The 14114-nt window shown below is 37.9% G+C and overlaps 1 protein-coding gene across 3 annotated transcripts in view; it reads left to right on the top strand.

Moving 5' to 3' along the window:
- The window catches only part of enox2 (ecto-NOX disulfide-thiol exchanger 2), a 146131-nt gene that overhangs the window by 66986 nt on the left and 65031 nt on the right, over window positions 1-14114 (top strand). For all 3 annotated transcript variants that reach the window (XM_026358274.1, XM_026358272.1, XM_026358273.1), the window contains one exon: window positions 1353-1496. Coding sequence is in view for 2 of the 3 variants with exons in the window: in XM_026358272.1 (XP_026214057.1) it covers window positions 1353-1496 (144 nt within the window). In the remaining variant the exon portion in view is untranslated. The remainder of the gene's footprint in view (window positions 1-1352; window positions 1497-14114) is intronic.

Below are 14114 nucleotides of genomic sequence, written 5' to 3'. Positions count from 1 at the left end.
AAAACCAAATGTGAGCGCACAAGAAATTCCATGAATTTTTCATGAATGTAGACCAATTCTCCAATATCTATGACCCTGCCCTGAATTTTAAGCAAATACACAACTGTTAAAAAGAGCAGGCTGGTACATTAAGCAGAAAATCCTTAAAACAAAAAAATTATTTATCGTTTATTGGGACTAGAGTAGAGGAATGTCCACATCCATATTTCTGTTTCCATTACCTACGGTTGTAAATGGGCTTATTGTTTTGCAGTCAAGATATGACTGTAGATTCTGTTATTGTATGATATCGGTAAACAAAATAGAAATTCTCCTATAACCTTCCCTCCAGTCAACTGCCTGATAAATTGGCCTCATTATACAGTATATCTGAGCTTAAGGCTAGAAGTGGAACTACCTTGTTTTTGTTAATGTGGAAATTTTATATGGGTTAATAGATTCTTGACAGATAAACATTCTTACCTTTATTTGCATCATTTTTTTTTAAATGTATTTTTATTGTTAGCTTTAGGTCTTAATAAAATGTAACCTTGATTTGAAGCTCAGTGCATTTGTGATTGCACAAAATATAGTTTCAAAAGTCATTCAGCTGCCGTGTGTTTGTATCTTTACTGCATCTGCTATCGAGATACACTGCCCATCCCCAATAAAAAGTCACACACTCCAATATTTAGTTGGACTGCTTTTGGCTTTGATTAGGGCACGCGTTCGCCACAGCATCATTTTATTAAGCGAGAATGAGAAATGAGAAACTACTTACTGCATCAGTTCGGGTTAAATAACTTATTTGACAGGAGCTAAAACATAATCATCCATGCAGTAATTATCCAATGGGATGCTCCTACCTATTTGCTTAGTTAAATCCAGGAGGTGATTGTTTGTTTTTTTGTGGACAAGCAGTGTATTTTGCAGTGGACAAGCAGTGGAAAGGAAGTCCTTTCCACAGTAAAAAAAGAAAAATTAGATTTTTACATGTAATACTCATGACTCTCTCCAAAGTTAGTAAACAAAACGTGCATTTACCACAAGTCTTTTCACTTTGTATATGGATGAAGTTAATCTATATTTTCATTATGGATTCATTTGACGTTCATCAATTGGAAATTTGGGCTATGAAATCTCAGAAAATTGTGAGGTGGTGTGTTTGAGTGGTTCCACCAGGGACACTGTCATCAGTGTCACTGAAATAAAAATGATTAGAAGGCCTTCGCTGATGTGTGAATACATCCACAGGATACAACATGAAAAGTGTAGCAGAGCTAGAGTCTCATTTCTCTTTCTCATTTTGCGTTTTGCTTGTGTCTGTTTCCTTCACTATAATGTGGCTTTTCTGTGTGGTCTCTGTCTTCCAGGACTCAACGCTCTGCCCTTTGATCCAGCAACCAACAACGACCCTCTCCAGTTCAACAGTTCCAGCGGACCACTGGTGACTGAGTGTCCTCTGGAAAACACTGCTGAGAAAAGCAAGAAGAGGAAGAGAAGCAGCCTGCCACCAGGTAGGGAAAACTACCACCTCGCATGTGTTGCACCACAGCTGCAACTCTGTGGTCTCAAATCCTTACTGCTTTTCCCTTAGCCATGTCAAATTCTAAATGCAAGGGTCTCTAACCTAAATGGAAGATGGCTCCCCTTACTCAAAGAAGCTTTGATACAACAGTTAGATTTCTTACTTTAACATTCCTCTCCCTACATCAAAAACTGTGATGGGAATTGTTGCATAATCCTATTATTTGGTGGTGGTATGGGAGAAAAAAGTAGCTTATTCCAGTCTTTGTTGTTTTTGATTACCTCCCCCTGTCCGTAGGCTCTGGTTGTCTGGCCTGTTTGGAGGTCAGGCAGCTGCAGAAGGAAACTGCTCCACTGAGATTTGTGCCTCACTGTCTGTTACTGTGTTGGCACCACCTGCCAATCACAACTGCAACACGCCTTCAGCTTTCTCACACGCAGACCGGCACACACACCGACCTGTCACACACAGAACGACACACTGAAAGAAAAGTGTCTTGTGTGTTTACGTGAGAGCGTGCCATCGTTGAACAGTAATTTGAGTTAGGGGTAGTCTTTGTGGTAATGTGTCAAATTAAAGAAAGACTTTCTAATTAAAGAATTAAAGAAGTACTGACTAATTAATTGCTTTGTAAGTAATAGAAAGAAGAGGACCCTTAAGACGGAGAGTTGTTGTTCCGTTGTTTTAGCAATGCTAATTGATTGGATTAATACTCCTCATTAACAGGGCCTTAATCAACTACATGGCTTTTCTTCACATCTTCACGTCTTGCTACCATTTAATTCCATTTTAATTCACTGACCATGTCCTATTATAATTTGATATTGTATTAAAGTTGATCATCAAACAAAAAAACACGATAGAATCTATGTGCACGATAGATTTATTTTACTCTTGCAAGATATTCAGAAATTTAAAACAAATTTGCACTTGCACAGAGATGAAGCAAGATTTGAAATACTGTATAATGCTGTTAAACGTACGCACCTTACATCCACTGGCTTTCAATAAAAACCAAAAAGGAAAGCTTCTCAGATGTGGGATAAACAGCAGCATCTTTGAACTGTAATGTCTCAGTGACACTTTAAAATGAAATGGATCAGTTTGTCTTTTTTTATTGTCTGAGGACTAAATTCAAACCTGGATACAACCAGGACAATTTTGATTAGATATGGTTGAAGAGAAGAAATGTATTGTGCTGGTTTGAGTATGCGTCTTCTCTGTTTATACGATTTACAAGTAGAACAAGAAATACTGAAAATTAAAGCAGCACAAATGATGTGTATAGCTCATCAGTCAGTCACAGTGCTCACACTTTCTCTGACAGCATTTTCTGAGCTTCATCTGTGACTCTGGCAGTTTCTGGCTGCTTGACAGATGATTGGGACCACAGCGTGTTTCTGCTATCAATGCTGAGAGATGCTTTCAACTAATCTTCCCTCGTCATGAATTTATTTCTTCTTTGGCAGTTAAACACGTTACCCAAGCCACCTGAAACCCCTGCAATTTAACAATAACAATCATTACAGTGTCAAGCGTGAAGCAACACTCCACAAAATAATGTATGTAGATATATTTGGTGAAAGGAAAGTGCTCTGTAAATGTGAGGAAACATGCAGTTTCTCCAGTGTTAGTCAAATTTAAATGTGAACAATGAGTTCTGACTTGTCAAATTTCCCACTAGATCCTCCAGTCAATATATCATTACAGTAATGCAAAATTATACCGTCAGCACAACAATAATGTTTTCTATGGTTGTACTGACATTGTACATGATAGGAACAGAATATAAAATGTGTTCTTTTATTGTCATACTTTAACAACAGTAGGAGTCACAGATTTATTTAAAATTTAGAAAATGCTGTGACAGCATGAATACAGTAGTTACTGTGTGTTTGTGCTTGTCATCATGTCTTTAAAAAAAAAGTATTAATAGTACATACACAGTGTCTGTCCTACAGGCAGCCAAACCAAACCTCTTGTTGGACTAAGATTGTTTATATATTATACACATGTTTACATGTATATTTATATGTTACATGTAAATTGTACATTTATAACATCACACAAACACTAACTCACAGTTTTCGGTCTGCTCTGTTGACTCTGTCACAAGACTTTTGTGATACTTTCGTTTGATTTCCTGTGTGAAATAGAGTAAGACTGGCTACATGGGTTTCACCCAGGTAACTTAAAATTCGCCTTCTCATTTCTGAAGAGCAGACTATTGCTGTACAATCACTGTTTCCAATTTTAAAACACTGCAGAGTGTGGTGATTACAATGAGCACAGCAGAGGTATGCAGTGGAGGTGGCTCTGCTGGATGTGTGTTACAGAAAAGGAGATTAATTAGTCTCCCTGTAACTTTCTCATCCTCTCTTCTCTCCCAGCCCTCTCTGCTGGCAAGCTGAAACTTGTAGCAGAACACACAACTTGCCAAAGCCGAACAATCGCAGTTTTGCAGTCCCCTTGTGGCATCTTTGTAAAACCATGGCCATACTCCAGGATGGACACAGACAGCTGCAGACTTCCATTCATGCTTCTATAAATGCAGAATCTTGCCTGAAGGTCTAGAAGCTCTGTGGTTCTCTAGAACAGCTGGAGATGTGACTTATAATAACCTTAATTGGCTTATCGGTCTGATTCTGTCTGGCCCCTGATTGTCCCCAGTCTCCGTCCTCTGATGGATCACTGACTCATTAACAGGCATGTTGATTGAGACTTGTTATTGCACACTAATGGATGGATTTTTCTCATTATAGTTACCATTACACTTGACAATCTATCTTGTGTGTGCAATCATTCATAACAATGTTTTCCTTATACATTATACAGCTGCACTGTCTCTCAATAATTGATAAAGAATTTAAGAAGACAACAAACACACTGACTCTTTGATGTGGCCCATGAGGAATTCAAGTCATTTCAGGCTTAATGCCACCCTCTTGATATATTATTTACTAATGATCTTTTAAACCACCACACCAAGACCAAATAACAAGCAACGAGATACATAATTAAGAGCCCTTACCTCCTGTAAACAGTTACAGGAAACGTTTGAAGTTTAATTTATATTCTGTTCATTCTGTTTCGAAATAGACACTGTTCATCAAGTCCACTCACTTCACACTAAAACTCACTGTGACTAACTCGATATATATTTTTATTTAGTTGAGTCTAACATGGCTTCAGGGAAATACAATTTATTGGAAATCAGGACACTTGGTTGGACATTTGCAGCTTGTTGTGACTCTTAGTAAGACATGTAAAAAAATTATTTAAAAATATTTATAATTAAAGGTAGTTCAATGTTTTACCATGCTTTCTTTATCAAACATCATTGTTTTAATTTAGTTGCTCACCCTAAAGTTAGAGACAATGCACGTCCATCTTTGCTCTTTATCTTTTTAGTTTATTATGTTTATGTACAGCCACTATATGTCTGCATGCCTGTCTTATAACGATCAGTGAGCGGTGCCTTGGGGCAGCAGCCACACTGCAAGGATTTTCCTTATTCTGTTTTATATCAGTTTTACAACGCAGCCAGAGATGGCCATTTCCCCTCAAGTCCTGCTGTGTTTTAGCTGCAGGTGGCAAAGAGAATGAGATCGTGAAATGCTGCTCATTTTTTTGTAGAGGGTGGTTGACTCTCTTAAAAAGGAAATAAATATCCGTTTAGTAGAAGCTGCACAAGCTGGATTTCATTATCTCATACTTTGTTAATGTCATAATGATCATCATCTTTTATTTGTGAAGCAGTTCCAAACGAAGTTAAGTGTGATTTACAATTCAAAATAGTGATAAAACCAATCATAAAAAGAATCTGTGAAAAATAGCATTTATGCTACAGTTTGCAACTTAAGCTAGCAGTAGCATGAGACTAGAAATCAATCCAATCTGCTCCACCCAGGTCTCCCTGCTCCCTGATGCTCTTCTAACATCTGCTACGTTCTATCACAGCTCTTCACGTATTTCTTATTATAAGTAAGAAGCTGCAAAACCTACTGATCACGCATAAATGCCTTGCCCTTCTGTCAGAATGGAGCTATTTTTATTAAAACATATTTTTAATAACAGTTACATACTGTAGCTTTGAGTACAGGGAAATGTAAAACATTTTACAGCTGACACTGATTTGTCAAGTCGGAGAACAGTCCCACAGCTGTGGATAGCAAAGGTCATATCAGCTGTGATAATGAGGTATGTTTTCACTCTCTGCACACAATACTACGCCTGCAGTACTCTTTAACTAACATCCTGCTCCCTTTTCTTCTACACACTGATTCAAGTAAAGTACAGACATTAGCTGGAAAAAGTCTATTTTGAGTACACCGACAACCTTTCCTTAGAAAAGGTGGTCACCTTACCCAAAACAGGTACATTCACTTTGTTATTTTATATTTACTTTATTCTTTGAATGTACCAATCTTGAAACTCTGTCACTTTCTACAGTTTAATACATAATCAGCCGGTTCAGTAGCAAATAACTGTGTGTGTGTGTGTGTGAAATATCTCTTTGAAGGACAATGCCTGGCCTTTAGCTGGATGGGTTTCAAGTACCCTTAACAAGGTTGTTTGACTGGAAAAGATATTGTGTAGTGATCATAAACAAGGCATGTTTTCAAACCTAAGGCCATGTGTATGGAGTTATCTAAAGCATTTCCAATGCCAGAATTAAAGAAATACCCTCTCTCATGTTTTTCTGTGCATAAAAATCAATTGATTGTGTTTTATCAAAAAGGTTCACAGGCATACTTCTAGTAAATAAAAGAATTGTACTCTCTCACCGATCCAATCTCTTGTGCATTAACCTTTAGTGGGAGCTAAGAGAGAGGTGTGGAATAAAATGCTATTGATTCTTCAGAAGAAAGGTTAATGTCATTGAGCAAAGGGAAAATAAGAATACATGTTGTGCGGGTAGGGAGCTGCACTATTTCTCAACAAGCTGGAACATCATGACATGACATGTTGCAGCAAAGGTTTATTTAGATACATATTATTACATCCCAGCAGGAAAAATATCATAATGGGCTGCTGTGGAGCCCATTATGAGCCAGAGTCATTGTAAAGCAAGTGAGTTTTATTTACATTCATCATTTGTCATAAGATATTTTGGCCGAAAAACAGTATTGAATATTCATATTTTTAAACACATCTGCTGCACTTGAACCTCAGCCTACATAATTTGCATGTATCTCTACCACTTCTGTTATACATTTTAGTTGTAATAATGTTTTTTCAACTTCCCTTTAAATGTAACCAACAAATAAACCAAAAACTTGAAAATGGCTGCGTCACATTTGCATGAAAAGGAGATAGAGCAGTCCTTAAAAAAATGTTTGCCCTCTTTCTGTAAAATTCAGATCAGACATGCTGACTTTAAGGACCAGGCTTCTCTTCTGTGTGCTTGTTAGTTATTTGTTTTGTGCACTTTTACAGGTGAGAGATGTGAGGCCAAGAAGTCCTCACTGACTTCGTCTGTGGTCAGGGTTTGTATTGGAAATCCTGAAACCATGTTGTCAGTACAAGGTCTTCTCCAGGAGTGTGTAGTCTCTCTTGAGTGGTTTTCAGTCTGACTGAATGTTTTTGTGTGGAGCACCAAAATCCCAGAAATAAACTGCACTCGAGCAAACTGAATGTGGTTTTTACAATTTGAGAAAGTACTATATAATAGTTTTCAATATAGCATGGACCAGTATTTCTTTTTTGTGGCCTTTTTTTATTGAAAAGTATTAGATTAGAGCATAAAAAATGTAATGTGATGCCACTGACCACTACTCACAGGGTGAGAGCTGTTGGAAGGTAAATAATGTAAAGGACTACTTAAGCTGTCAGGGATGACAGCTCATGGAGATCTATGGCTGGCCTATTGTCCCTGAGAGGTGTGGGTGTGTAAGTACAGTGTCCTGATTGCTGAGTGTTGACACTGGAAGAGATCTACTGTTGACAGTGACACAGTAGAGTTAGAGTGATGTTGATGGTTGGAAGTTGAACTCATTAACTTAGGAACGGGCTGCATAAAATCACACAGGTCAATGTAAAGGTTAATGACTTAGTGATTGTAAAGAATTCAAGCATGCTTCAGCATGCATGTTTAGACGGCGTACGTGTTTTAACTCCAGGAGAGAACAGTGATTGAAATGCACGACAAGTTGCAGAGAGGCCCACCTCTCCTTATTCATCTGGGATTCCTCTGCATCAGTCAGAACATAACAGTCCGCTTGTCTCTACTGTTGCTCTGGGAGAGATAAAGACTACACAATGCCTCTGTGTGTGCATGAGCAATATGTGTTTTCATCATATTGAGCATCCTTCAGTACTAGTAAATGCTTTATACGGTTGTTCAAATCATAGCTGCCTGCCTTTGATTCAGGTCAAAGTTGAGATATTACATCCCATATTGTCTACAACACTGATAGTGGTCATGGGCTTCATCCTTTATCTGTTTTTCCACTTCTCACTATCATAATTTTTTAATTGTGCCTTCTCTTGCACACTGTCAGTCTTCTGTACACTAAAGTTGTCAGGGATTTAGTGTCACTTGCCAACAAGCATTTGAGACCTAAAATACAGTAATTTGCAATGCCAGAAGGCTTTGTGCTCTGTCCCTCAGTAGACTTAATCTAAAGCTAATGACAAAGCCTCAAGCAAGGCACAAGCTCTACAAATGTTGTATTGTAATATTAAAACAGAAATCTTTACCTGATGTAGAGTTTTATGCTCAATCAAAACAAAACTGTCCTGGGTTGTTTTGTTCAGCCTTAGGAACATGGCCAAATAGGCTGTCCTCTTTATATAATAATAATAATAATATATGAATATTCTCTGATCCGTTTCTACATATTTACCAAATTGATTTCTATTTTTGTTTGGTTTGGCTAAAATGTTGTTTAAATCACTCAAATCTGACAGAGAGGGGAATAAATTAATAAAGAAGCAAAGCAAAAAACAAAAACAAAACAAAAACAACCCTAGAATAATGATAATAATGACATACTTCAGGAATCCTAGGAGAAATTCACTCACAATATCAAGCAACGGTATTTAGGTAAATAATAACATATGACTTCTAAGACTGGCTGCATTGCCTCCACTTACTGTAGAATTACCCAGATACTCTAAATTATATTGTTTTTGGAGTAAACTCAAACTCACAAAGGTAAGGTACTTCTTCTTTTGCCCAAATAATAAAAAGGCAACATGATCCCAACATAGCACACATAAATAGAAAAGTCAACTTTGCATTGTCTGTAGGATCTGACACTACAGCACATGCACATAGAGCTTAAGGTTTTAATATCCAAATCAATAACAAGCAAAAACTAATCAAACTACTTGGAAACTAGAAACTAGGAAAAACACTTTCTGGGTGTATAAAGTTGTTGTTGTTGGTTTTTTTTTCTGTTCCTTTGTATTTTCTTGTTCGCTTGTTATCATCTGTGCTTACCAACATCAGTTATCTCAGTGCGAAACTGCAGGAATCACTCTGTTTTTACCCAGCACTATGCCCACAGCAGCATGTTCATCACAGCAACCCTGTGGCTCCTCTCCTCTTCTATCAACACCTCTCCCTCCATCTATCCCTCCCCTCGTCTGTCCTTCTGTCTTCTCCCTCAGCCTCCAGCTGGGTTAACTGATCCACACCAGCTGCCTCTCACTGCCTGACATTAGTGCTCCAAGCCAATGTGCTGAAACCCTCCTCTGCTTCAACTTTTCTTCGTCATCCTGCCACCATTTTCGAACACCCTCATTTCACGTGGCTCTGTGAGAGGCCACTGCACAAGTACTTGTGCAGAAAAGACCTGTGGTAATTAACTTATTTTAAGCCATCCTCATTACTGAACTGTGAATTAATGGTTAGTCAGATGAGTGGATGCACGTAATTGAAACGGTTTCAAAAAGGGAAAAAGAAACAAATGAGATGGCGTCAGCAGTATGATTATTTTATCATTTTATTTATAGTATCTTGTGCATTTAAGCTAGAATCAAATGATGAAGCCATCTTTGTTTTTCTGGGTCACATGGAAATCAGTGTTGGCTCCCGGTGTCTTCTCCTGTCCAGAAGGAGGTGGCCATGCACCTAAAGCTGTATGGTAAGCGCCAAAAAAGAAAAGTAATTTATAGGCTGTGGACAATCTGTATGTTAGCAAGTAGCTAACGACGATCCATAACCTAATAAAACATAGATAAATTACTCAGATGGGCTAAATGAGATGCAGACGTTTTTATTACCAGAATGTCCTTCACTCAGACCGTTCAGTGGTAGAACTGAACAGGGACCAGATAAATGCCTTAGCAGCTCCATGAGCCCGCTGTATGATGATATGTGTTGCCACTTGGTGATGAAAGTAGCTGTCAACAGCGAGAACCACAGCCCGTGTAACATTAGCAGCACTTATCACGGGAGCAGCCCATGTGAGGCAGATGCTGTGAGTGGCTTCTTCCATTTACCGTTCACTGGCGTAGTTAGAACTGGGAGAAGTAAAGCTTACTCATGCATCTTGAAGAGATGTATGCACCTACACGTTTTCAGACTCCTGCTAGAATACTTTTGAGCCACCTCCTGATGTAACAGTTTAAGGGGTCTGTGTAAGTGAAGTATAAATGGGGTCTAATCGATGCAAGAGGATGAAGATGTGTACTCATAGGGGGACATCCAGCCCTAATCAATGCAGGATTGTACCTGTTTATACACAGCCTAGGTAGTGTACTCGTTGATGTCAGAGCTATTCAGTAGAGGGTTAGTCCGAAATCAATTTTAAGTTACACAACACAACACAGAGAGAAGATAGGGAAAGTAGGATTTCATTTTGGGAGACCATATAAAGTAGACTTTTTATTTTCTTTGAGCAAAGGCTCTGAACCCCAAAATGTCATGGGACAGCTGCAGTGTGGCGCTGACTCCTTTGAACAAACACATACAGCATGTAAGTAAGTAAAAAATATATATATATTTTCAAGGGGAATAAAGTGTACTTCATCTGTAGATGTCTACAGGTGTGTGTGTGTGTGTACTGTACCAAAGCAGGATCTGTAAAGGGCATACTAAATTCTTGGCTGTTGGCTTGATGGACAACCTTTTCATTAAAGCAGTCTACTTTCTCTGTGTTATTTGTTTTTTCATTGTCTACAGCCATTCTGAGGCTTTACCCCTTACTCTTAGCCACTCTGTGATGGATCCCTCCTTCAGTCTCACGTCTGTTTTATGATTTTGTAGCAGTCAGATGGGGTTTTGAGTCTTCGATAAAATGAAATAAAAAAAGACAAAATATGTACAGGTGAAACAGAAAAACTGAAAAAACAATAAAAAGATTATATGACAACCAATAATTTTCTATATTCACGTACAATTACAATGTGCACATTTGAACTAGAGCTTCAGTTAATGATGTGTACTTAATGTAATATGCATGTATACAATCACATATAGTAGTTATTTATGCAAAATCAGTGTTACGTGTGCTAAATGGGCAGCATCTGTAAAAGGTTTGACCCTAATGCTACTTAAGTTATTGTTATTTTCTTATTGCCAGTAAATCACACCAATTTCTTTCAGATGTTTTTATACCTAATAACAGTAATCCTGGATTTATTCATGGAGGCACCTTTTCCTACTCAAAGCCATTTTCTAAAGGACACCAATCTCACTGCTCTCTAGCAAGACAAACTCAAAATCACGTCATATAGGTAGCTTTTCGTCTGCAGTTTGCGAAGCCTGATGGATTAGAAGAAAGCCTACTACAACCCTGCATGTCGTTCTTTCTCTGTTTTCTCTCACAGTGTCACCAAGACATCTAAGAACGACAGATGTACTCTGTACTGCGAAAGTCTAATTATATGCTAAGCAAGCCCCTTCTCTAACAATGGCTTATGCTGCTCTGGGTCTGGATCTGTCTGCTGTTTTTCCCTTTCTTTTATTTAGTATCTCTCTCTTTCTCCTCTATTTCTTGTCTGGGAGAGGATATCGTTCTCATGCATGGGTGGAGGAGTGAGATGACAGTGTTTCAAGTGCAGACGTTTGTCTTTACGTACTTGCACTGTGTACGTAGGTTAGTTTAAAAAAAACAGGGGTTACATATATTTTCTGAAATGTGAACAATTTATTACAGCCTGCAGTGATGAATTTGAACATTAACCAGATTGGAAAAATCAATAGTGACATAGTAGCTATGGCAAAAAAAGAGCTTCAATAAAAATCACTAATGAATATATATATATTTGAAATATAAACACATTTCTTATATATCACACAATTAAAAAGGGGTCAAATGAGAAATTTAGATGGTTGCTGCTCCGACTACAGTTTCCATGTACAGTGAGAACAAGGCTCTGCTTTTTGAAGTGTCAGTTTTTATATATTAGTGAGGCCCCAAGGTATTCTACTGTGATGATGTTTGTGGCAACACAGCAGCACCTTTTGTTAACAGCCTTTTGACTTTACCCTGCTTGGCTTGACTTCCCCCTCAGGTGTTTGTATTTTATAAGGAGAGCTAATAGGTTTAATCTAAAGTCAGCACACCAGATCATTAGAGTTATTAAATTCCAAAGTTTGTCATAATAGCATTGACCGAAAAGTGTTTGAGCCATTTATCAAAGCCACTGGGAGGAAAGCTAAGGTCTTTTAAAATAACTTTAGACTCTATAACCACCCGTCCTTTATATTGTACTGTACTGTATAGTGGGTCTTACTGTGCTGAGAGGCAAAGGTCAAGAAATAATGAAACCATATCGTTATTATTTCTGATATAGTGTGTATATATCAATATATATATATATCTATATATAGATAGATAGATAGATAGATAGATAGATAGATAGATATCTATATATCAATACATATATAGATATATTGAAATATATATATATTAGGGTAAGAGCAGGAATATCACAGGTTGATTTTTCTACTTTTTCTACTTAATTTTCTAGAACATGATACTAGATATAGTTAATATATTTATTTATACTATTATTTAAAATTTCATTTATTTTTAGCTAACATGTTTATGGCCAAGACCTTGATAGACAAAGATGCAGAAGGAACTAAACTGAGGACTGGCTTAAGCAATACTGAAAACACACAACAAAGCTGTAAATACAGATGCCCACAGAAAACATGATGGTTTTACTGTAGACATTAGGTGCAGACAGCAGATATGTTTTCTGATCTTACATAATGATTACAAGATTCACTTCAATTTGCAAAGATAGGATGGAAGTTTGCCCAAAATAGCTTTATAAATGAAAATATGGTAATGACTCAGACACCGTATGGGCAGAGATGCATGACCATACATGTTGAGCAGTAACAGCACAGCCTGGTTGAATACAGAGAGTCATAGATTAGCCTTGTTAAAACCTTAATATTGGGGGTCAATAAAATGTATGCCATGTTATGCTGCAAAAATTGTCTTTACTGTGATGTTGTTACTATTCTAAGCCGGCGGGGAAAGGGGTTACTAGGCATCAGATGTTTTTGTCTGCCTTAAGCTCTATGTTGCTGCCACTGCAGGTATCTCTCACAGCTCCAGTCAACCATGGCACCATTAGAGAAAAGATGAACCATAGAAATAACTGCAATGACCTCCATTCTGAAAGCCTTACTAGAGAAAGCATTAGACCATGATTCATTCAATGCTCCATGACTCTGTGGAGGTTACTGTCTGCTAGCATCTTGTATGTGTTCTTAAAGCCAAATCTTACTGCTGTGTGTCTCCATTAAGTTTCACGACCAACGGTACAACTGATGATGACATTTAGAAGAAATGTACCTGACACACTCGGCCATTAGAGTCATAGTAAAAGCGTCATGTCTTATCATCCCTTCTCATTTCTTATTCCTCTTTATATAGTATTGATTTAAAAAGGATTTTAAACTTTATGCATGTTCTAACCTGAGGTATATTTTCTACACTGATACAAAAGAGAGAAAAATATTTTTAAAGCTTAGTCAATTAATTAGAAAGTAGGCTTGATTTCTGTGTAAAGATTGTTGCTGAATGAATGCAACTGTTCTAGTCTATCCATCCATCCATCCATCCATTCTCAACCGCTTATCCGGGGCCGGGTCGCGGGGGGAGCAGCTTAAGCAGAGATGCCCAGACTTCCCTCTCCCTAGACACCTCTTCCAGCTCTTCCGGGGGGACACCGAGGCGTTCCCAGGCCAGCCGAGAGACATAGTCCCTCCAACGTGTCCTGGGTCTTCCCCGGGGCCTCCTCCCGGTGGGACAGGACCGGAAAACCTCCCCTATGAGGCGTCCTGGGGGCATCCGAAACAGATCTGTTCTAGTCTATGTTTTCATAATTTTTTAAACAAAAATAATGAAGTAATGCCAAACATTTGTTGACTATTGATGCAAAGACAATCTCTTTTGGGTTGTGGTCTATTGATTGAACCAAAATGACATTTTAAATGTTGCTCGAAGTTGCAATATGCACGTTTTTCTTCTTTATAGAGCGAATAATTGAGAGACTGATCAATAATGAAAATAATTGAAACAGTAAGAAAGCCCCAATTCTCCAACATGATAAGAAATAAAAGTGACAAAAGTACCTTTGGGAAAGTCATTATCAAGAAATCAGAAACAAGGCATTTGTTCTCTTTATGGGT

Source organism: Anabas testudineus, chromosome 10 (genome assembly GCF_900324465.2).
Source record: "Anabas testudineus chromosome 10, fAnaTes1.2, whole genome shotgun sequence".
Classification (NCBI taxonomy): Eukaryota; Metazoa; Chordata; class Actinopteri; order Anabantiformes; family Anabantidae; genus Anabas; species Anabas testudineus.
Note: the sequence above shows the minus strand (reverse complement) of the source record. Positions and strands in the feature narration are given on the sequence as shown.